This window comes from Rana temporaria, chromosome 8 (assembly GCF_905171775.1).
Source record: "Rana temporaria chromosome 8, aRanTem1.1, whole genome shotgun sequence".
Classification (NCBI taxonomy): Eukaryota; Metazoa; Chordata; class Amphibia; order Anura; family Ranidae; genus Rana; species Rana temporaria.
This window is the reverse complement of record NC_053496.1, coordinates 28,507,364-28,529,590: the sequence shown is the minus strand read 5'-3', so window position 1 is coordinate 28,529,590 and position 22,227 is coordinate 28,507,364. Positions and strand designations below refer to the sequence as shown.

General features: G+C 43.1%; 1 protein-coding gene across 1 annotated transcript in view; it reads left to right on the top strand.

Moving 5' to 3' along the window:
• EDRF1 (erythroid differentiation regulatory factor 1) overlaps positions 1-22,227 on the top strand; it is a 103,324-nt gene that overhangs the window by 49,101 nt on the left and 31,996 nt on the right. Inside the window, exons 16-20 of the mRNA XM_040361442.1 lie at positions 302-502; positions 1,718-1,936; positions 9,466-9,692; positions 13,813-13,971; positions 16,660-16,809. Coding sequence (XP_040217376.1) covers positions 302-502; positions 1,718-1,936; positions 9,466-9,692; positions 13,813-13,971; positions 16,660-16,809 — 956 coding nt within the window. The remainder of the gene's footprint in view (positions 1-301; positions 503-1,717; positions 1,937-9,465; positions 9,693-13,812; positions 13,972-16,659; positions 16,810-22,227) is intronic.

The following is a 22,227-nucleotide window of genomic DNA, read 5'->3' as shown; positions in this document are numbered from 1 at the left end:
GGCGCGCGTACGTTTGTGAATCGGCGTGAGTATGCAATTTGCATACTCTACGCTGACAACTACGGGAACGCCACCTAGCGGCCAGCGTCAGAATGCAGCCTAAGATACGACGGCATAAGCGCCTTATGCCAGTCGTATCTTCGGCTACAGTCGGCGTATCAAGCTTTCTGAATACAGAAAGTTGATACGCCGGCGCTACTTAGCAATTATGCTGCGTATCTATGGATACGCAGGCGTAATTGCTTGCTGAATCTACCCCAGTATGTATAACACTGTTGAACAATTTTTTCACTCTTCATAGATGCCTACAGCTGCCTGTGTACCAGTCAAGTTCCCGATGTCACGCTGTTGCTGTGCCAGTACCTCGCTCTCTGCGGAGACATCCAGCTCATGCTGGCCCAGAACGCAAGCAACCGAGCTGCGTATTTTGAGGAGTACAATTACCAGACGAAGGATGATCAGGAGATCCTGCACAGTCTTCACAGAGAATCTAGCTGTGATGGTGAGCATCACAATTACTCGTACATGGAGGACCCCTTAAAACAGAACTCCAGCTTCATCCACTCCAGAACTTCCTCATAGTCTAAGCCAGTGGTTCACAACCCTGTCCTCAAGTACCCCCAACAGGCCATATTTGCAAGTTTTCCTTCATCTTGCACAGGTGCTTTAAATCAGAATCAATGGTTTGATATTTTGGACAGCTATTTTATCTAAGAGAAATTCCCAAAACGTGGCCTATTGAGGGTACTTGAGGTCAGGGTTGAGAACCGCTGGTCTAAGTGACCTACCGGGAAGCTCACTTTTCCTTCAAGCCACTTGCCATTAGTTGCCTTCATGCAGCTATGTCTTTTGACATCAGTGCATTCTATTGAAACCATATAAACACAATCACACATTTTGAATATTGGAGATTAAAAGCTTTTGTAGCCTGTGCGCAGCTTCACTGCGGAGTAGTGTCCCCCTATGTCTACTGTAAATGTGCTTAATATGGTGGTAAACGTTGTATTTTTTATTTTAAATAACCAGCATGCCTATACGTATCTGCTCTGTGCAATAGTTGTGCACAGAGCAGCCCCGATCCTCTTTTTCTGGGGTCCTTTGCCAGCACTCCAGTCCTCCACTTCCTTGTGTGCCCCTAAGGAAAGCCACTTTTCATGGGGGCACCCTTGTGGGCTCGCTCTAGAGTCCCCCGCTGCTGCGTCCATTGACAAAGACAGCGGGACTCGGCCCCAGCTCCCGCTATCAATTTGTCCAATGAGAAGAGCGACAGTGGCTGGTGTGCACATTGTTGAATCAGATTGGGTTCAGGTAAGAAAAAGGGGGGGGGGGGGACTGCAGCGCAGATGGTTTTTTACCTTATTGCATAGAATGCATTAAGGTGAAAAACCTTAAGGCTTTACAAGCGCTTTAACCTTTTCACTGCCAGGCCCTGTCCACTGGCCAGGCCATTTTTTCAAATTTTTCCATTGCTTTTTTATTTTTCCCTTACAGCTTTCAGAGTTTGTAAAAGACCTCCCAAACCATATATTTTTTGAAAGCACATCATCAAGCACTGAAAGCACTTTAGTCAGTAGTTGGCGATTACCTGAAATCTGCGAGTTAACTTAATACATGAGACCTTATGGTGATTTTACATAACATAGGAGTTGTGAACTGTTTATACTCTACTGACCCGCAGTTATCACTACATTATTAAACCTGAAGCTCTATCTTGTAGGTTTTTCCTTTGTTACTGACTTGATCACTGACCTGGAATGTCAGCTGTCGGTTAGCTGCAAATGCTATGAAGCTGCCAACGAAATCCTGATCATCACCCAACTCCAGGACCAGAACCCAGAGCAGAAGATGCAGGTGCTCAAGAGGCTCGGCAATATCCGAAATGAGATCGGAGTGTTCTTTATGAACCAGGCTGCGGCGGTCCAGTCTGAGAGAGCAGGTGAGGTCTGACGTGTGAGATTTGCAAGCCTTGTCAGAGGCCTGCTAACTCTTGAGTGACTTTCTAAACCTCTTGCCGACCACCCTATAGCAGTAAAACTGTGCAAGATCACGTGTGTATATATATCCTGCACTTCTAAGTAGCAAGCGCATGCCGCCGGTGGCTCGCTCCCGCTGTGATTCTAAATAGAGGGTGCCGATCAGCGGGCTCCGCTGATTCAATATCCGCACCCACTGGTTGTTCGGTACACAGGCAAAACGGCAATGAAATTTAAAATGCAGAGGTGATCAAATACCACCAGAAGAAAACTCTGTTTGTGGGAGGGGGAAAAGGATAAAAATGTGGGTACGGCATTGCATGACCCAGCTGCTTAAGTCAAATTTAGCAGCATTAGTATTAATTGGTTAAAAGAAAATTATATATCATTTTATCTAAAACCCTGAATATAGATTATAAGTATAAAATAGAGGCACGCTACCATCTGCTTAGTTCTAAAGACTTATCCTACAATAAAAACCATTAACCCCAGCTGCTTACTTACCTCAGGCAAGCTTAGCAGACTTTGACAAGATGCAAATTTTGTTTTGATATTCTTGCCAAAATTCTTACGAACGATGCGCCTGCGCCGCGAGTCCTCATAGGCTTTGTATATGGCTGTTTTCCAGTGCTCCAGACATAGCTTGGAGCAGACCTCAGCTATTCAGTGATCAGCCAATAGGTTGTGAGCTTCTAGTATAAAAATGGCTCTGGCATGCTTAAAGGGTAATTCCACTTTCGTGGGGAAAAAAATTGTCAAAAAAATAAAATGGATACAATTAAATATGACTAGGGAATTGTATTTTAAATATTACCTTTCCTTTTCAACCTGCAGTGCTGTGTTTTTTTTGTAAAATGAAATATGGCAACCTGGTGTACACAGTTTACAGAACTCCTTAGGTGAGTTGCCATCTAGATAAAGGAAGGCCCGTAGATGTGGTGTATCTGGATTTTTCAAAAGCATTCAACACAGTTCCCCATAAACGTTTACTGTACAAAATAAGGTCTGCTGGCATGGACCATAGGGCGAGTACATGGATTAAAAACTGTCGACAAGGGTGAGTTAAGAGGGCAGTGATAAATGGGAAGTACTAGGAATGGTCAGGGGTGGGTAGTGGGGTCCCCCAGGGTTCTGTGCTGGGACCAATCATATTTCATTTGTTCATAAACGACCTGGAGAATGGGGTAAACAGTTCAATCTCTGTATTTGCGAGAAATTTCTCAGCAGGATGTGGAGACCTTGCAAAAAGATCTGAAGAAATTAATGGGGTTAGCAACTACGTGGCAAATGAGGTTCAATGTAGAAAAATGTAAAATGCATTTGGGTGGCAAAAATATGAATGCAATCCATACACTGGGGGGAGAACCTCTGAGAGAATCTAGGATGGAAAAGGACCTGGGGGTCCTAGTAGATGATAGGCTCAGCAATGGCATGCAATGCCAAGCTGCTGCTAACAAAGCAAACAGAATATTGACATGCATTAAAAAGGGGATCAACTCCAGAGATAAAACGATAATTCTCCCACTCTATAAGACTCTGGTCCAGCCACACCTGGAGTATGCTGTCCAGTTCTGGGCACCAGTCCTCAGGAAAGATGTACTGGAAATGGAGCGGGTACAAAGAAGGGCAACAAAGCTAATAAAGGGTCTGGAGATATTAGTTATGAGGAAAGGTTGCGAAAACTGAACTTAATATCTCTTGAGAAGAGACTCTTGAGAGGGGATATGATTTCAATTTACAAATACCGTACTGGTGACCCCACAATAGGGATAAAACTTTTTCATGGAAGGGAGTTTAATAAGACACGTGGCCACTCATTAAAATTAGAAGAAAAGAGGTTTAACCTTAAACTACGTAGAGAGTTCTTTACTGTAAGAGCGGCAAGGATGTGGAATTTCCTTCCACAGTCGGTGGTCTCAGCAGGGAGCATCGTTCCAAGAAACTATTAGGCCGCGTACACACGATAGGATCGCCGGAGGACAATGGTCTGAAGGACCGTTTTCATCGGTCCAAACAGATCGTGTGTGGGCCCCATAGCTTATTTAACCTTCGGTAAAAAAAATGAGAACTTGCTTTCAAATTTAACCGATGGACGCCTAACCGATAGGTCGAAACCGATCATTGGTATGCAAAAGCATCGGTTAAAAACCTGCGCATGCTCTGAATCAAGTCTACGCATGCTTGGAAGCATTGGACTTCGTTTTTTTCAGCACGTCGTTGTGTTTTATGTCACTGCGTTCTGACACGATCAGTTATTTAACCGATGGTGTTTAGGCGGACCATCAGTCAGCTTCATCGGTTAACCGATGACAACGGTCCTTCGGACCGTTCTCATCAGATGGACTGATCGTGTGTACGAGGCTTTAGACTTCCCTGAGGACCCCTTCATTGGCTTGCAGGGAAGGATCAGGTTACATTTTTGTCTCGCTCACAATTGTACACAAGGAAAAGCCCCGCAATACCTCTGCGAAAAAATAAAGCACTACATCCCAAGTCACCCCCTCCGGTCAATTAACCAGAACCTCCTCCACATTCCCAAGACCCGCTACAAATCAAAAGGCGAACGAAGATTTGCAGTCCAAGGTCCCGACTATGGAACGCTCTACCCGAGGACATCCACTTGGAAGAAAACCATCTGGCCTTCAGGAAGAAGCTTAAGACCCATCTCTTCTGAAGACACAGGCAGACACTGGCTGCAAAAGCGCCTCGAGACGATTTAGTTTGCGTTTGTAGCTCTAGACAAGTTACTCATTCATTCTTTCATTCAGATAAGCACCTGAACGACCACAACATACAGGGATATACAATGTAAAACTGACATATAATCACACACATAGGATGGACTTGTGTCTTTTTTTAACCTCACCTACTATGTAACATCCCCTCCCAGATATGTAATTTCCTGCTTGTGTGACTGGTTTACTGATTTTCCCAGAAGTCTGCACTATGATACAAGTCAGAGTTTGAGCATCCCCTGCAGCAATAATGACATTTGTACTGTGATGATACTCCTTACATGGAAATCATGTCTAAAGGGATGCAGATCCTGCTACTTTACTTATTAGAACCTTTACAGGTGCAGCAGCTGATTAATAATTCTAAAACCACTCCTATACAGATTCACTTCGCACATGGACACAGGAAAACGAACAGTTATTTCTTCAGAATAACAAAATGTAGGAATCTGCAACAAAGTTTGTTAAAATCCTTATAAGTTACATAGATCACCCAGAGCGTAGTGGGTTTTTTTTTTTTTTTTCCCACAATAAAAGTGAAGTTACTTTTAAGAGGGTGCGAGTCGGTGAACTTTTATGGAAAGTTTAACGCTTCTCTCAGATACTTTATTAAACTAGGTCAGCGGTGAGTTGCAGGCCTGTACAGGATGTTGTTGCACCAGAACCTCTGATGTTTTGTCAGTTGGAGGAGAGTGGAGTGTTTTTAATGTATGATAATCATTTCTCTGAATGGAAATCATTTTCTAGTACTCAAACTTTAAAACCACATAGATTTGTCCTCCTTCAACCTCATCAGCAAAGCATAGCGAGCTAATGAATTTTTCGCCTGCATTCTGAACATTTGCATATATATTTAAGTGCTGCAATGGATTTCCTGAAATTTACATTTCCTGCTTTATTCAGGGCTGTTATATATATTTTTTTTCTTTTTTTTTTTTTTAGAGTCTCATACAGACAAACCTTATATTTACATCCTTTTAATTTAAATTATATTGTGCAATTTTCTAGCAATTTCAATCCATTTTCTGTCAGAATCTCAGAGTATAAGCCGAGTATTTGACTATAATGTTGGAGAGGAAATGATAGGACTGTGCATTTAAAGGTACTTAAACCTCAAGCTTGCCTTAATTGAATGTGCCTGGTATGGGGATTTAGCGGCTAGGCAAAAGTTTTATGCAAACGTGACAAACTGCTCACCCTTTCCCTGGTGTCTGAGAGTGATTTAAGTAGGAAAAAAATAAAAATAAAAACTTTAAAGGGAATAAAACAATGCTTTACACGTTACATAGTAGGCGAGGTTGAAAAAAGACCAACCTATGTTGGTTATATACATTGCGAAAAATTTCAAACTTCCCAGTACCGTATTTATCGGCGTATACCGCGCACTTTTTTGCCCTGAATATCAGGGCAAAATCGTAGGTGCACGATATACGCCGATACCCGCTTCCCGCGCTGAGTTTGAACCACTTCCCCGGCATATACCAAGCGCAGTACACTCGGGTATAGTCGGGCAGGCTCCTCTCGCGGTCACGTCCTGGACGCACAGGACGTGACCGCGAGAGGAGCCGAGCCTGCCCGACTATATCCAAGTGTACTGTGCTCGGTATATGCCGGCGCAGTGGTTCAAACTCAGCGCGGGGATCGAGCGGGGAGGACACCACCGAAGCCGCAGACGGACGCCGGACCCGACGAGGCCGCCGATGAACGCAAGACACCAAAACGGTAAGTACTAAAATCTTCTTTTTTTTTTTTTTACAGGAATGCAGGTCCATTTTAGGGGTGCGCGCTATACGCCGGAGCGCGCAATACCCCGATAAATACGGTAATTTCTTACCTGCATCTTCCTTGTTGATACTAATGCCGCGTACACACAATCATTTTTCAGCATGAAAAAAACTTTGTTTTTCAGCATGTCCAAAAAACGATGTTTTCCCAACTTCATCATTAAAATGGCGTTGCCTACACACCATCGTTTTAAAAAAATTATCTAGCAAAGCGTGGTGACGTACAACACGTACGACGGCTCTATAAAGGGGAAGTTTCATTCGCCTTGGGGCTGCTTTAGCTGATCCCGTGTTAGTAAAAGACGAATTCGCGCTTTTCTGTCTGTTACAGCGTGATGAATGTGCTTACTCCATTACGAACGGTAGTTTTACCAGAACGAGCGCTCCCGTCTCATAACTTGCTTCTGAGCATGAGCGTGTATGCGGCATCAGACTGGCCACACACTTATAACAGTATAATTTTAATTAGTACCAGAACGGTAAAGAAAACTAGCATTTCTACAGGTAAATTTGCAAATGTTTTTTATGAAAATACCCACTACAAAAACCCAAAGGATGGGTGCTGTAAATGCCAAAATTTACGTTCAAGCTCTGTGCAGACTTCTGTGCTCTTTGCAGAAGTGAGCCAATTACTTGACCACCTAATAGTATACTTGGGGGGGGGGGGGGTGTACTTGACTCCCTCTATGTAAAGATCACCTCCGTGTTCCCATTCTTTCAGAAAAGCATTATTTAGGGTAGTTTTGGTAAATAGTTGCTGGCTACTGATTGAAATGGGAAAAAATTGCTATAAGCCATCTGTTCATGCAAATTTAAATTTTTTTTTTGTACAGCTTTAGTCCCATTACTTGGCAGTAATGAAGTACGCCCCAAATCATGCAGGCAGCTGGTTCCTGAAGAAATTTTCACTGGAGGGTTTCCCGTCCTCTTCTTGTCTCTGAACTTCTTGTGCTGACATGTATAGAAAAAAAATGGGCAAAAGAGCCCCAGGTCGGGCTTTAGAGGCATCACTGGACAATAATGCAATTTAAAGATTTTATTGTACAGATTATACAAAAAACATGTAAGATAAAATATACCACACTAAAAGTTAAAATCATACACAGTGAGATAAAATTGGAAAGCACATGGTGAAAACTGATGCAATGCACCCTGTAACCGCAGCGATCCCTTGTGCGTCAACGTGTTCCACTGTTTACTTCTTCAGGACACAATCGGGGGGTATTTGAGAGAAGCGGGTCTCACTATCTTGTCGGCATAAAGACATGCCTAGATGAAGACCGAACCCCTTCCAAATGGCATCAGGTATCGCCATATAGAGCAATCTGCTTTCCAAATATTTGTAATCATGTACTAAAGTAGTTATAGAGATGCAGGGAGTAAAAAAAAAAAAAAAAAACTGCGCCGGGCTATATCAAGCAGAGGTGCTCCAACAGTCAACTCATCGACACATAAGCCCATTTATTATAGGAGCTGGAGCAGACTATTCTGCAAGTAGCACATATAGCTACAGCCACAAAGCATCCATTATTCAGATAATGCCATCCATACAATCGCAGTGCTAAGTATGCCCAGGTGGAGTGCTGAGGTTGTTGATAGGTTCTGGTTTAGGTTGAGCTGCTTGAAAAAGTTGGACCGGGGACCTGTCCCTTCTCCATTGTTAAGTTCTTTCTCGGTTTACTCTGCCTGTAACATGATCTCTAAATGGGGGCGAGTCTCAGTTAGTGATAAGCGCGGGCGTGTTCAAACTAGGATCCAAACCCACAGAGCTGGCAGTGAGCGGTCACCCGTACAGGACCATTATCCTTCGCCATTGGCATTCCCCACCCCACAGCTGCTGTGTTCTCAGAGAATTATTTAGGCTATCGGTGTTTGATCTTTGAGGATGCTAGTATCCTGCGTGACGTAACGATGCTAGCGCTATTATAGAATTCTGACATACAGGATTATGCCTTGTCGTGGCCTCTACAGCTTACGCATGTATTTTCAAATGTGTGTAAACAAAACCCCTGTTTTTAAGGATGAACTGCTAGGATAATTTGGTTTGTTGAAGACTCGCTGGTAATTTGAGCTGGGAATTATTCTTTGTTTTTATATGACTTGCTGCCATTCTATATGTTCCTTGCTGTTAACCTCTTCATGCCAAGCACACGCAAATATGCGGCCTCCGGGTGGCCGTGCCTCGGTGCTAAGTGACCGCCTGTTTGCATGCAATGGCGCCAATAGAGGTGTGCCGAGAGCGCAGTCGTGGCGGCTAATGGAAAGCTCCCGTTTGCTGCTTGCCATTAAAAGCTTTCCGACAGCCAATCACAGCAGTCACATGACCTCAAGCCCTGCCCCACCTCCCAGCATTCTAAAGCCCTTAAAGGGCCAGCAGGCGCCAACTGTAAGGGGTTAAGGCCAGTCATAGGTTGGGGCAGTTGCCATTTGTTTATTCACCTAAAGCGGAGTTCCAGCCATTTCTGTGTTTATTAAACGTCAGCAACTACAAAAAGTGTAGCTGCTTTTAATAAACAGACACTCGCCTGCCCATGGTCCAGCGATGTGGCCACCTGAAGCCATGGTTCTCTCCCTTGCCTCTCTCTGGCATCACTAGTGTGGGCACCTGGCTGTGACAGCTTGCGGTTTCACAGACGGGTGCGCACACACAAGTCGCACTGTACTTCCCGAATAGCTGGACAAGCTTCTTGGACCTGTGATGTGTTCCAGAAGAGAGAACTTTGTCTCAAGTTGCCTAGGCGGTGCGAGACTAAGTGGGAGCTGGGTATCTGTCAAAACTAGGTCCCCCCCCCTCCAAGAAAATGTGGCATGTTGGGGGGGGGGGGGGGGGGGGGTCAGGAGTCCTTTACAGCGGTTTAAGTATGCCTGTGTGAACTGAGCCTAATTGCATTTTGTATTTTTTAGGTTTGTATAATGGGTTAAAATAATCACACAACTGCTTACATTTATGGTTTTGTTTTCCCCACCATCCAGCCGGTAGGAGCGTGTCCAATGCAGAGCAGGACATGTGGAAGAAGAGCTTCTCCAGCTTTGAGAAAGGAATCACCAACTTTGAAGCTATCCGGGACTCCACAAACATGGCTCTCTTACTGTGTAACCTCGGGCGTCTGATGAGGATCTGTGCCCAGGCACACTGCGGAAGTGAAAATGTTGTGAGAAGGGGAGAGTTCTCTCCAGAGGAGGCTCTTTATTACAATAAGGTGGGACTGTGTGTCAATGTGTACATACACGCGCTTATTATTTTAGTACCTGAAAAGCAATATACAGTATATATAGTATAGCATATGCAGGGCTCAAAATTTCAAGTCCTGAGCTACTAGCCAAGCCTCAAGGCATACTCGCCACCAGTTGCCCCTAATCCCGCCCCTAGACACGCCCTCATAAATCTCATGAAATTGCACTTAAATGTTTTATGTAGAATTAAGTACTAAATATTAACAACAACTTAATCCGTGCCCAAAAATGCAGCCTGCCCATGTCCCCACATTGCAGCCAGAGTCCCCCTCACCCACATTGCAGCCAGAGTCCCCCTCACCCACATTGCAGCCAGAGTCCCCCTCACCCACATTGCAGCCAGAGTCCCCCTCACCCACATTGCAGCCAGGCTCCCCCTCACCCCCCACACACACACATATATTAGCCAGAGTTCTTCCCCCGCATCCTACCTGTGCTGGGTAGGAGAGGAGGAGCCACCGCCGAATGGTTCAAACTGCGGGGAACATTACAGCTTTCAATTCAATAGCCGTGTGTTCCCCACAGCGCACGTCTTATACAGCCCCTCCCCTCTTGTCCGGGAAACTTTGATAGACAGATCACCCATCCAATCCTGGGATGGGTGATCTTCCTATCAGTTTCCCGGAGGGGAGGGGCTGTATAAGACGCACGCTGCGGGGAACACACAGCTATTGAACTGAAAGCTGTAATGTTCCCCACTGTTTGAACGCAGCGGCTCCCAAGCAGCCAGCCAGACACTCGCCAGCCCTCAAAATTTACTCGCAAAATGCGAGAGGCGAGTGTAAATTTTGAGGGCTGGCATATGTACTGTTGGGCGCCTATTTACCTAATGTCCATATTGCAAGTCTGTTTCTGTTCCAAGGCCAATACAATATTTTCTCTTGCCTGCTACTCAAACTGAATATATTTTGATAATATTTAATTATTTTAAACGGACATAAAAAAAGAACACTAAGCATTTTAAAAGCTTTCACCACAAGCCATATTTAATTAGCCCACCAGGCATATATATATGTACTCCTCTGCTACCATTTGTGACTAACACAGAATGCTGGAGAAGTGAAAGAACACATCAGTACGTAACAAACCCCCTCATTTTTTCTGCCGTGATAACACTTTTCATGACTGCTTGTGCCATTTTTTATTAGTAGTTTTTAGCTGTACTTTTCTGAGCCAAACAAAAAAGTTATAACTATACAATTGAGTGGTTTCCAACTTCCATGTTTGGTATTACCGTATATAGTACAGTAGTATGTATGTGTTAGTCTATAGTCTATTTGCCTTACAAGTGTATTTATTTTTTCTTCCTCTTCCTACAACTTAAAAAAAAATCTATCTGATCAAATCTTGTGTGTGATCTAATGAAGTATGAGCTAGGGGTCCTAATAACTTCTTTTATTAACATACATTTCTGTATGTCTTCTCATGGCATCAATTGCAACATTTTTGTTCCTTTTGGACTTTATTTTGGTAAAACTATAATTCCATAAGCTATATAGTTTAGAGAGGACTTTTATTAATATAAAAACAAAAGTAATCCTATTACTTTTCAAAAGCAATGTTTAGTCAAATCTTAGGAAGCTGTCTCATCATGAGGTACATAACCCTAGGCAGTCAATGCTCTCTCATTATTATTGGCCAAATCATGGGGATGAATAGTCCAAAAAGTAACCCTAGCAGCTGATCACATTCAACAAAACTTGGAATTCTAGGCTATTGCCAAACTGTCCTTAAAGTCGTTCTAAAATCAGAAGTTTATTTTTTTTTTTGATACACCTGGGTGCAGCATCCCCCCCCTCATATTAAATTATACTTACCTGAGATACCAATCTCGATCCAGTGTTGTGCATGTAAGCAGGTACTCTCCTGGGTCTCTATCCTCTCAATGGCTCACTCAGCAGCAGGAGCCACTGGCTCCTGCTGCTGTCAATCACAGCCAGTGAGCAAATGAGGAGAAAGCAAGGGACTTTGTGTGTGAAGGGATTATGTCCATTCACAGGAGCGCACCTGGTCAAGTGCCCCATAGCAAAAGGCTATCCATAGCAAGAAGTCGGGACCACCGGCAAGGGACCCAAGAAGAGGACCAGGGCTGCTCTGTGCAAAATCCACTGCACAGAGCATGAATGTTATATATTTTTATATATATATATATATTTTTATATATATATATATTTTTATATATATATTTTTATTTATATATATATATATATATATATATATATATATATATATATATATATATATATATAAAAAATTATATATAACTTGTAGAATCACTTTAAAAGAGAAGTATGGCTTCTTTAAAAAAAAAAAAAAAAAAAAAATTGTACCCACCTAGGTGGATGCAGTCCTCTGCTGACACCACTGATGGCTCAGTTCCCAGTCTTCAGTGAGCAGAAAGCCAGTGACTCACAGTCACCGGCTCTCTGCCTCTCCAGCACTTGCTTGAATACTGGGCTGTACAGGGGGCGGGAGTGGCTGACTCACTTAATGGCTGAGCCATCTGCCAGTCCAGGCATCTGGGTGGGTCTTTCCCCTGGACCAGCTGAGTGGCATCAGCCAGCAGGCGGGTTTAGCCCATTGTTGTCTGAAAACTGGTCACAAAAGTGCAGAACAAACTGCATTCCTGTGATTCATAGGAAATGTATGGTCAAAAAAAGCTTTGGCCATACTTTTTTTTTTTAAACCTGCTCCCTCTCCCCCTTCTAAATCCTATTCTAGCTACCCTGTGAAAATAAGGTGCCTATTCTGTGGGCCTGACATGATCTCTCAAGCAACAAGCTTCAGGGCAGTGGAGATATCGCTGCGAATTGTGAAAATGTCTGGCCTGTGACATCACCCATAGGCTTGCTATCGGGCATCCATTGTCTGCTTTCCGTTCACATGACCAGATCGAAGCACCCCCAAGAATAGGTAAGTATAAGCACCTTCCTTTTCACACGGTAGTTGGAATAGGTGCCATTTATAACTTTTTAGCTGACTATAAGGGTAGAATTGTAAGGAGCATTTTCCTAATGACTCCTGATGGAATAACTTTAGCCGGAGTTCCCGGTGACCTCCTGGCTCCCTGTGGGATAAAAAGGTTGAGAGACTTGGTGTGTGAAGTCCACACAGGTTTATAGCCTGTCAGTCAGCAGCATTTATATATTTGTAGTCTTTTTTTTTTTTTTTTTTTTATTATTATTAAATTTTTATTTTTTTTGTAACGTTTGAGTGAAGTGCAAAGCTACCTGGACTGCTTTGGGGCTATTTCATCCTCAATAGTCCTCTAATATTGAGCAAACATTGACTGCCTAGTATGATATACCTGGTAATGATGGTCTTCTGTGATCTGACTACACACAGCTTGTGAATGTCTCCTTTTTTATTTAGTTTATTAATATTTGTGTTATGTAGTCCACTTCTCTATTTCTTTTCAATTTTTACAAGTGTGTGAGGGGGTACAGATTAGAATGCACAATGATTAGCAGGTAGAAAAATAATCATCTTTAATAATCTGTATTTGCCACGTTAATTGCACAATATTCTGCAAAGGGGAACTTGTCACTTCAAGTGGAACTTTAGAACAGGAAAATAAATGATCTGTTGATTGTCTTGACCTGTTGGGGGAAAAAAGCTGCTCATTCATTGGCTGCAGCGCTGATCTATATATTCTAACAGCGCAGAAGGGAGGATTCACTTTGAATGGGGGAATCTGTTCAATTTTCTGAATGAAAAACCCTGAGCCATGTGTGGCCAGACTAACGCTCAGGGCCAGTCCATACCACAAAAATGCACTCCGGATACGTTCACGACGAGTTTTTGCTAACCGTTCGCACACACATGCAGTTTCGGTGCGTTTTTTGATACGGTTTGCTACGTTCAAGTATAGTTTTGTGCAGAAAAAATGCAGCATGTTCTACTTCTTTTTTTTTTCCTCCACCGGAAACTGGAGCTGACTGCAGCAGTGTGAACTAGGGCCATTGGAATACATGGAAAATGCTTTGCATGTATTTTTCATGCAGAAAAAAACTGCACTCATGCATTTGGCATAACCTGCTACACTGTTAATTGTAAGGTAACACTGCCTAATCTGTTTGTTTACAGGCTATCGATTACTATCAAAAGGCATTGAAGTCTCTGGATAAAAGAGATACTCATCAGGCTGTGTGGGACTCTGTTTATTGGGAACTGTCCACAACCTATTTTACAATGGCCACCCTGCTGCAGGACTATGCTCCCATCTCCAGGAAAGCACAGGAGCAGGTAGGTGTGCTTCTAGACTAACAGACTCCTAATGTGATCATACTGTCTGTCCCAGCATGCAGTTCTCAGGGCTGATCTCCATTTCTTGTAGGAGAGAATATATAGAAAGCTGGCCATACACTAGTAGCATTTCATTCAAAATTCTTCATTCTAAGAACATTGGTTCGATTTTCTAATCGTTGGTGGGGGTCAAACTGATGTTTTGTTTTTTGACTGCAGTGACACAAAATCAAAGTTGCAGGATGGAAAAATGTTCTCAAATGATCTTATTTCTAAGTGTATGTGATTTTCATGTAGGAAATTATAATACATTCATTCAAAATTGAATGTTAAAAGCAAACAAAATGTTGAAGTCCTTTTTCAAAGGACATTCATCCATTCATCAAATGTACAAAGAGTGGCACGGATTCAGAAACGAGATACGACGGCGTATCTCCTGATACGCCGTCATATCTCTGAGTGCCGGCCGTCGTATCTATGCGCCTGATTCATAGAATCAGTTATGCATAGATTTCCCTAAGATCCGACTGGTGTAAGTGTCTTACACTGTCGTATCTTAGGCTGCATATTTACGCTGACCGCTAGGGGCGATTCCCTAGACTTTCGCGTAGAATATGCACATTTTTTTTACGTTGTTTGCGTTGGGCTTTTTCCGGCGTAAAGTTACCCCTGCTATATGAGGGGTATATGCGGCGTATCCTATGTTAAGTATGGCCGTCGTTCCCGCGCAGAGTTTTGAAAATGTTTATGTCCTTTGTGTAAGTCGTTCGCGAATAGGGCTTTGCGTAAGTTACGTTCACTTTTATACCAATGAGGCTTTGCGGCGTAATTTCGAGCATGCGCACTAGGATTTTTTCACGAACGGCGCATGCGCCGTTCACAACAAACGTCATATACGCGGGTCAAGTGAAATTTATATAAAACACGCCCCCAACATCCCCATTTGAATTAGGCAGGCTTACGCCGCCACACATACGTTACGCCACCCTAACTAAGGGCACAAGTTCTTTCTGCATACAGAACTTGCGCCCAAAGTTACGGCGGCGTAACGTATCTGAGATACATTACGCCAGCAGAAAGATCCGCTGATCTTTCTGAATCCGGGCCAGTATTTTTGCAGATATTTGTATGAATGCTTGTTGGAAAATCTACTAGTGTATAATCGGCTTAAAATCTGGTAAAAAAGATATTTGTATAGGGCACGTTGTGACATTCAGATGGTTGCGTCAGAATTTGGCATAAAGACCATGAAAGAATGGATCCATCCTGCCTTGTATCAATGGTTCAGGCTCAGATTCGCATCATGAATGGGCAGCCGACAAATCTGCAGCAACTGTGTGATGTTATCATATCACTATGGACCAAAATCTCTAAAGGAATGTTTCCAACACCTTGTAGAATTTATGCCATGAATAATTAACCAGTTCCCGACCCCCGCATGTACATATACGTCCACAATATGGCACGTACAGGCACATGGGCGTACACGTACGTCCTCGCCTATTAGCGGGTGGGGGGTCCGATCGGGACCCCCCCCGCTACATGCGGAGGTCGGGTCGGCTCGGGGAGCGATCCGGGACCACGGCGCGGCTATTTGTTTATAGCCGCTCCGTCGCGATCGCTCCCCGGAGCTGAAGAACGGGGAGAGCCGTGTGTAAACACGGCTTCCCCGTCCTTCACTATGGCGGCGCATCGATCGCGTCATTCCCTTTATAGGGAAGACACGATCGATGACGTCATTCCTACAGCCACACCCCCAAACAGTTGTAAACACATACTAGGTGCACCCTAACTCCTACAGCGCCACCTGTGGTTAACTCCCAAACTGCAACTGTCATTTTCACAATAAAGAATGCAATTTAAATGCATTTTTTGCTGTGAAAATGACAATGGTCCCAAAAATGTGTCAAAATTGTCCGAAGTGTCCGCCATAATGTCGCAGTCACGAAAAAAATTGCTGATCGCCGCCATTAGTAGTAAAAAAAAAAAAAATAATAAAAATGCAATAAAACTATCCCCTATTTTGTAAACACTATAAATTTTGCGCAAACCAATCGATAAACGCTTATTGCGATTTTTTTTACTAAAAATAGGTAGAAGAATACGTATCGGCCTAAACTGAGGAAAAAAAATGTTTTTATATATGTTTTTGGGGGATATTTATTACAGCAAAAAGTAAAAAATATTGCTTTTTTTTCAAAATTGTCGCTCTATTTTTGTTTATAGCGCAAAAACTAAAAACCGCAGATGTGATCAAATACCACCAAAAGAAAGCTCTATTTGTGGGGAAAAAAGGACGCCAATTTTGTTTGGGAGCCACGTCGCACGACCGCGCAATTGTCTGTTAAAGCGGCGCAGTCCCGAACTGTAAAAACACCTTGGGTCTTTAGGCTGCATATTGGTCCGGGGCTTAAGTGGTTAAGGTAGTTCTGAAGGCAAAGGGGGGTCCAACCCGGTACTAGCAAGGTGTATCTAATAATAAAGTGGCCAGTGAGTGTATGTTCATTCTTTTTGCCTGATTGCTCCTGCTGTATAACAAGTGTATAGTATGGATGCAGGGAGGCACACACGGGAACCAAACTTCCTTTTTACCAGAAATGATTTGTATTGAATGTAGCTGCCAGTGATGACCATTCTCATTCAAATATATGAAGATGTGTTTTTTTTATTCTGATGTGTTGTCTGCAGATTGAGAGAGAGGTGACAGAAGCCATGATGAAGTCTCTAAAGTACTGCGATGTGGAAACCGTGTCCGCTCGACAGCCTTTATGTCAGTACCGTGCTGCAACCATCCATCACCGGCTTGCCTCCATGTATCACAGCTGTCTGAGAAACCAGGTACATGTCTTCTATAAGGATATTCTTACCAGAAATATCTGCAGATTTCTGTCTCTGACCCTATTGGGATGATTTTCATCTTCCTTCCTGTTCCTGTGATTCTTGTAAAAGAAATGGGCGAGGGGGGCGCTAGATTCAGGCATCACTAGGACAGGCAATTAAAAACAACAATAATAATAACATTGTCAGAAGTTCTGGTTGCTTTTTACTCTACTAAAATGTGCTTTTTATTAAGGGCACTTTCACATTGGGGGGTTCAGCGGGAAATTTTTAACTGCGCTTTTCAGCCGGCAGTGGTGCGCTTTTAACCCCCGCTAACGGCTGAAAAATGGTTAAAAGGGCCCGCAAAGCGGCGCTGCTAAAGCGGCAATGGGCAGGGACGCTTTAGGAGCGGTGTATACACCACTCCTAAAGCACCTCAAAGATGCTGCTTGCAGGACTTTTTTTAACGTCCTGCAAGCGCACCGCTTCAATGTGAAAGCCCTCGGGCTTTCACACTGGACTGACTGGAGAGGCACTTTGCAGGCACTATTTTTAGCGATATAGCGCCTGTAAAGCGCCTCAGTGTAAAAGTAGCCTTATGTTGGTGGCCCCTTTCACACTACTGCGACTTCAAAGACGCACGATTTTGCCACCACAAATCGTGGGACAAGTCGTATAAGTGTGAAAGGGGCCTCGAAGAGATTCTCCGCCTCTTTCTTTTCCTGAAAGAAACTGCAGGAAATTTCCATCAGGGGGCTCAGATGACCATAACAAAAAGTGACGTAGGTTCTAACTCTTACCAGCTCTATCCAAATATGAAAATGTTTAAAGGGGTTTTAAAGGTTCATGCTTTTTCACCTTGATGCATCCTATGCATTAAGGTGAAAAAACATCCGATGCTTACTGGCCTCGAAAGTCCTGCGTCGAGAACGCTCTGTATTTCGGTCCGGTCTTCTCAGCTCTTCATTGGATAAATTGATAGCAGCGCAGTCATTGGCTCGCGCTGCTGTCAATCAAATCCAATGATGCGGCCACCGGGGGGGCAGGGCCGAGTCCAGTTTTCGTGTCTATGGGCGCAAATGCTGGAATCGGAAGCACGGCCCCCAAGGTGACCCTCTTGGGAAAGCGCTTCCCAAGGGGGTTAGCTGATGCGGGGAGGAGCCAAGACAGCTGCCGAGGGACCCCAAAAGACGAGGATCGGGGGTTTGGCATTGATCTTTTTCAGTCATTAACATGACATACCTTTCTGCATTCTCAAGTAACATCAGAGTTTTTTTTAAAGGATATGTTCACCTTTAGAACATGTTACACTTGTATTTAGGGTGACAGCGGACAGGTGATCTCCCCGCACCCGCTATCTAAACTTTAACAACTTCACCTCCTGAAGATTTTCTCCCACCCTTCCTGACCAGACCGTTTTTTATGACACGGCACTGCGTTACTTTAACCACTTAAGCCCTGGACCAATATGCAGCTTAATGCCCAGAGGTGTTTTTACAATTTGGCACTGCGCTGCTTTAACTGGTAATTGCGCGGTCATGCAATGTTGTATCGAAACGAAATTTGCGTCTTTTCCCCCACAAATAGAGCTTTATTTTGGTGGTATTTGATCACCTCTGCGGTTTTTATTTTTTGTGCTATAAACAAAAATAGACACATTTTTGGGACCATTGTCATTTTCATTTTCACAGCACAAAATGCATTTAAATTGCATTGTTTATTGTGAAAAATGACAGTTGCAGTATGGGAGTTAACCACAGGGGGCGCTGAAGGAGTTATGTTTCACCTAGTGTGTGTTTACAACTGTAGGGGGGGTGTGGCTGTAGGTCTGACGTCATCGATTGTGTCTCCCTATAAAAGGGATGACACGATCGATGCAGCCGCCACAGTGAAGCACGGGGAAGCCGTGTTTACATACGGCTCTCCCCGTTCTTCAGCTCTGGGGAGCGATCGCGTGGGGGGCGGCTAGAAACGAATAGCCGCCCCCTCATCCCGGATCGCTCCCACGGAAGAACCGACCGCCGCATGTACCGGGGGGGGGGGGGGGGGGGTCCCGATTGGACCCGCGGAAAGGCAGGGACGTATATATACATGCGGCGGTCGTTAAGTGGTTAAAAGACACTTGCGGGTCCTGCGACATTGTACCCAAAGAAAATGTACGTGCTATAAACAAAAAAGACAGACAATTAAAAGAACAAATACTATTTTTTTTTTTTTTTTACTTCCTGCAATAAAACATATCCAATAAAAAAAATGTCTTCATCAATTTAGGCCAATATGAATTCTACTACATATTTTTGGTAAAATAATCTCAATAAACGTATATTGGTTTGCACAAAGGTTATAGCGTCTACAAACTATGGGAGAATATATATATATATATATATATATATATATATAATATATATATAATATATAAAAAGTGCGCTTACAAAAAATGACAAGAAAATAAAGCCGCTAACTCAAAAATGTTATACAAACATATAAATCATAAACAAACGGTGGAGTAGCGCTAAAGACTGAAGGGCCTTCATATAACTTCTAAATTGATGAGAAGGCTACATAAAAATCCAAAATATCAAGCAATGTGAACAAAATGATATATGAAAAAAAGATGTGAAATAGACAATTAATTAATAGTCCAAACGTGTATCAAATGTGAGTGTAACACACTGCTGTATCAACGAAGGAGAAACTCTGGCTCCAAATGGTAAATGAAGCTTGCTGACCCTTACCAGAATAGAAGATCCTAACGGATCTAATCAAGCTGAAATCCCTGGATGGTGTATGTTGGAATCGAGCTTGTCTGTTAAGACGATCCTTCAAGGGGTCACCGATCCGCCAATAAAGCAACCAAGAGAAAACTGATATGGTGTAAATCCGTGTGATAAATAAAACATAAAGCGCATCCCCCAGTGACTGGCAACAGACAGTGTGAACAAGAGAAACCCCCACCAGTACACACACTGACCCTTACCAGAACCTGTGATCCGTCAGGATCAATCAAAGCAGAGGGGATGTAGCAGTGATGGAACGTCTCAGCCAATAACAACGAATACACCAGCAAAGGTCCAAATATGTATGAGGAAGAAAAACTCACATAGCGTGACACCGTAGAGGTTTTTAATAAAAAAACAAGCAGCACACTTACAGTTAGGAATAGAGGTGTCAGCGAGGATAAAAAAGCCGGCCGGCCGGCGTGTCAGAACGAAGGTCCTCAAATCGCGGTGACGTCAGCACGTCGCCTCCCAACGTTTCGTCTACACTAGACGTGGTCACGGGAATCGCGTCTAGTGTAGACGAAACGTTGGGAGGCGACGTGCTGACGTCACCGCGATTTGAGGACCTTCGTTCTGACACGCCGGCCGGCCGGCTTTTTTTATCCTCGCTGACACTTCTATTCCTAACTGTAAGTGTGCTGCTTGTTTTTGTATTAAAAACCTCTACGGTGTCACGCTATGTGAGTTTTTCTTCCTCATACATATTTGGACCTTTGCTGGTGTATTCGTTGTTATTGGCTGAGACGTTCCATCACTGCTACATCCCCTCTGCTTTGATTGATCCTGACGGATCACAGGTTCTGGTAAGGGTCAGTGTGTGTACTGGTGGTGGTTTCTCTTGTTCACACTGTCTGTTGCCAGTCACTGGGGGATGCGCTTTATGTTTTATTTATCACACGGATTTACACCATATCAGTTTTCTCCTGGTTGCTTTATTGGCGGATCGGTGACCCCTTGAAGGATCGTCTTAACAGACAAGCTCCATTCCAACATACACCATCCAGGGATTTCAGTTTGATTAGATCCGTTAGGATCTTCTATTCTGGTAAGGGTCAGCAAGCTTCATTTACCATTTGGAGCCAGAGTTTCTCCTTCGTTGATACAGCAGTGTGTTACACTCACATTTGATACACGTTTGGACTATTAATTAATTGTCCCTGTAATCTGTGGTCCTAACACTAAACAATGAGCGTCCCCACAGTGGAGGCACATGCATTCTAATGGATAGATGGGGGCAGGTGGACTTGGGGGAGCCACCCCTCAAAGGTACAGGAGCACACCAAACACCCAGGTGTTGGGTGCACTGCTGGGCCAATATAAACACCACAGGTGAAACAAAAACGTGTTCTTTTACGCTCTAAACAAAAAGAGCTTAAATTTTGAAAGAAAGACTATTTTTTACTTTTTGCTACAATAAATACCCCCCAAAAATATATATTAAAAAAAAGAATTTCTTCCTCAGTTTGTGCCGATATATATATTCTTCATACTTTCGGAAAAAATCTCAATAAGCGTATATTGATTTGTTTTTGAAAAAGTTATAGCGTCTACAAAAATAGTTTTATGGCATTTTTATTTATTTTTTTACTAGTAATGGCGGCGATCTGCAATTTTTTTTTTTTTTTCTTTTAATCGTGGCTGCGATTTTACGGCGGACACATCGGACACTTCTGAGGCTATTTTGTGACCATTGTCATTTATACAGCGATCAGTGCTATAAAAATGCACTTATTACAGTGTAAATGACACTGGCAGGGAAGGGGTTAACCACTAGGGGGCAAGGAAGGGATTAAGTGTGTCCTAGGGAGTGATTCTAACTGTGTGGGGGCTGGGCTTACGGTGACAAAAATATTGTGCAGCGTTGAAGAAAATGAAGCTTAATTTACACGTCATACCTGTAGGCCAAGCGTCGCTTCCCAGAGGTGGATTGGTAAGGTTGATGGGCTGCCGTGCTTGGCCTACAGGTATGGCATGTAAACTAAGCTCCGATTTTCTTCAAGTGGTTGTAAACCTTCACATGTACCCAGTGAAGTGACTAGCATTAGATGATACACACAGATGAAACACATTCTCCTACATAAAATGTTGCTGTTTAACCACTTCAGCCCCGGACCATATTGCTGGTCAATGACCGGGCCACTTTTTGCGATTTGGCACTGTGTCGCTTTAACTGACAATTGCGCGGTCGTGCGACGTGGCTCCCAAACAAAATTGGCGTGCTTTTTTTTCCACAAATAGAGCTTTCTTTTGGTGGTATTTGATCACCTCTGCGGTTTTTATTTTTTGCGCTATAAACAAAAATAGTGACAATTTTGAAAAAAAATGAATATTTTCTACTTTTTGCTATAATAAATATCCCTAAAAATATATATAAAAAAAAATTTCCTCAGTTTAGGCCGATACGTATTCTTCTACATATTTTTCATAAAAACAATCGCAATAAGTGTTTATTGATTGGTTTGCGCAAAAGTTATAGCGTTTACAAAATAGGGGATAGTTTTATGGCATTTTTATTAATATTTTTTTTTTTTTTTACTAGTAATGGCGGCGATTTTTTTTTTTTTTTTTTTTTGGTACTGCAACCTAATGGCGGACACTTCGGACACTTTTGACACATTTTTGGGACCATTGGCATTGAAATTTCAAGCCATGGCTT